This window comes from Cataglyphis hispanica, chromosome 10 (genome assembly GCF_021464435.1).
Source record: "Cataglyphis hispanica isolate Lineage 1 chromosome 10, ULB_Chis1_1.0, whole genome shotgun sequence".
Lineage (NCBI taxonomy): Eukaryota > Metazoa > Arthropoda > Insecta > Hymenoptera > Formicidae > Cataglyphis > Cataglyphis hispanica.
The window spans coordinates 1,761,669-1,764,637 of record NC_065963.1 but is presented as its reverse complement, the minus strand read 5'-3'; the positions used below and the strand labels follow the sequence as shown (position 1 = coordinate 1,764,637).

Here is a 2,969-nt window from a genome sequence, read left to right as displayed (position 1 = left end):
TTGAAATATTAGTCTTGCCTGCTAGATATTCCTTGGTTTAATGTTTATATTAAATGCAAAGAGTTTCTAGAACGTATATGTTTAATATTATGAAAAAAAGAAAAGAATCGTAGAATCTACCGGACAACAAATTAACAACGTAACAACAAGACAGCTTAAACTTTTAATAATTATACCTCGAAAACTAATAGTAAATAATTCTTATTTTTTACTCCAGAACACTCTGAAAGCTTTTCTCTTTCGTATATTTCAATATCATTGAAATCGATGAGGTTATAAATGTACATGCCAAAATCCTCTTTAGAAGCTTCTATTTTAACTCGAAAGAAAGCTTTTCACAAAGTTTCATTGAAATTGAAAATAATTCTTTTTTGAAACTGCACCCATTCAATTTACATTAATTAGATTAGTATTAAATAAATAAAAGGAATAAAAACGATTATTTTTAGAGCATTAATTATCCCACTGCATAACTAAAAAACAAGTTATTCTAATTTATACATAAATTCTTGACTTATATTAATATTTTGTGTGTGTGTGTGTGTGTGTGTGTGTGTATCCATAATTAGCCAATGTTTCTTCTGTTTTTCATTTTCATCTCTTCATGAAAAACAACATAATATCTCGAAACTGTAATTTTCTTCTATGTTTAGAAGACGATAATTTGTATAATTGCTATCGTATCCAACCATTAGTAGTTTCTTAGCTTTCTTCTGCCATTTCTTTCTCTGACTATCTGGTACATGTTCATATGCTCAAGAACCAAAAATGTGTGAAATGATCTATTTCCGGCTTGTGACCAAACCATAATTCATATGTCGGTTTTTCACCAGATCTGGTAGATGGTTGTCTATTACTTAGATATGTGGCTGTTAATGTAGCTTCGGCCCATAATTGTTGCTGCAAGTTCTTTGCAAATAACATTGCTCGGGCTGATTCCACCAATGTGCGGTTTTTGTGTTCAGCCACCCCATTTTGTTCTAGTGTATGGGGTATTGTTGTCTGATGATCCCTTACACGATCTTCCATGAATGATTTCATTTTTTCATTCACATACTCACGACCATTGTCGCTTCTCAATACTTTACCTTATAGCTTAATTGCGTTTCGATTAAATTTACTACTATTTTAAATTTGTCAAATACTTCATCCTTAGTTTTCATGAAGAAGACAAATGTCATTCTCGTAGCATCAATAAATATCACAAACCATTTATTTCCTCCATACGTTGCAAAGGACATTGAGCCATTGACATCCGAGTGTATGAATTCTCCAGTCAAATAGTTTTTACTTTGATTCTTCTTGAATAGTTTCTTGAATGATTTTCCAAATATGCTTCACAGAATAACTTAGTTTCCACAGGAATGGCAATGTCTAATTGATTCGAGCCAGTCATCTTGCGCATTTGTTTCAAACATGGATGTCCAAGGCGTTCATGCCATGTTTTTAAGTCACTCTCTACTGTATTGCCTTCTGCTTTTAATGACCGCTGTAACTTTAACTCATATAGATTATTTTTGTTTAGTAGTGCCTCCATTTTCAATTGATCATTAAAATAAAATTTCATCTTATCGTTATTGATTTTTACTTTTGCGCCTACGCGTTCAGCAGTGCCAATGCTAATCAGATTCCTTCGCAAATCAGGCAGAGACATGGCATCCTTGAAATATACTAGCTCCCATCGGCCATTAAACCATGCTTCTCCTGCAACTTTACCTCTGCCTGCCGAATTTAATTGACATTTGCCAGTTAGGTTTAAGATTTCTTTCTTCTTTTCAAATTCGGTGAACCAAGCCATATCATTGAACATGTGACATGATGCTTCACTGTCAGTCAAAACTCTGTCGTCCTTGTTTCCGACCATAGCTGTCTTGATACAATTAAAACAAGCATTATTTGTAATATTATCTGTTTCGTTGTGCTTTCGAATATTTTTCCTTTTATCGCAATTTTCAATCCTTGCGTTTTGAGCATTCGCGTTTAAAATGACCGGTCTGACCATATTTGAAACATTTTTTATCAATTTTATTCTTAGAGTGACTATCAGTGGTTGTTTTGGGATTCTTAGCTTGCTTGTCCTTCTTAATATACAGAACTTCTCCGCTGTCTTTATGTATTTGACCAAGCCTGAGTTCTTCGCTGAGTAACAGCCTCTTAACTGTATCTAAATTTTGTCTATCCTCGCCAGCAAGTGACATAGCAATATGCACCATGGAATACTCTACTGGAATTCTATCAAGTAACTTTGTGATGATATCCATGTCAGATTTTGTATCTCCACACTGTCTGTATTTTGCAGCTAAATTTTCCACTGTTGCTATATGTATTGCCATTGGTCCGTCATTATAAATGTAACCATGGTATGCCCGATTTGCTTCTAATTTACTCGCCTTATCTATTCGTTCGTATACTGCTATTAAATTTGATCACATTTGAGCCGATGTTTTGCATGCTGATATAAAAGTTAACTGATCTGATTTAATGGCCGATAAAATTGCCAATTGTGCTCTCCCGGCTGCTTTATCCCAGGCTTCGAGATCTTCCGGATTAATTGGTCACGCTGTACTGCCATCAATATATTTTACAAGGCTACATACCTTAAAATATTGAGATATGGCCACAACGCAAAATTCTTGCCGTTTAATTTCTCGAAATGAGGCATATCCATCCTGCCGCTTTCCGCCATATTTTTCTCTGATACAGACGTAATAATAAGAAAATAACCTTAGCACTTGAATTGAAAAATCTTACACATTTTCTTTTTTAATGGGCGCAGTAGAAGCTTTAATGGATGCTGGGCTCATAACCTATTGAGTTGAAAAATAAACAGTCGTCGAGTACTCAGTAAGGAAAGATTTATTGCAGTTTTTTTTTTTTTTTTTTTGAGGAACGAACAAAATAAAAATTAATATCCGATCTCAGTAAGAGACACACACAAAAGGTATATATATATATATATATATATATAT

General features: G+C 33.8%; 1 protein-coding gene across 1 annotated transcript; it reads right to left on the bottom strand.

Annotated features, from left to right (window-relative positions):
* Positions 1–1,952: 1,952 nt before the first annotated feature.
* Positions 1,953–2,333, bottom strand: LOC126852485 (uncharacterized). Its single transcript, XM_050597320.1, has one exon. The coding sequence runs from the start codon at positions 2,331–2,333 to the stop codon at positions 1,953–1,955; it is 381 nt and encodes a 126-aa protein (XP_050453277.1).
* Positions 2,334–2,969: the final 636 nt, after the last annotated feature.

Bases quoted from the DNA above. Each gene is read 5' to 3' on its own strand.
- LOC126852485 (XM_050597320.1), bottom strand. From the start codon at position 2,333: ATGGCAATACATATAGCAACAGTGGAAAATTTAGCTGCAAAATACAGA.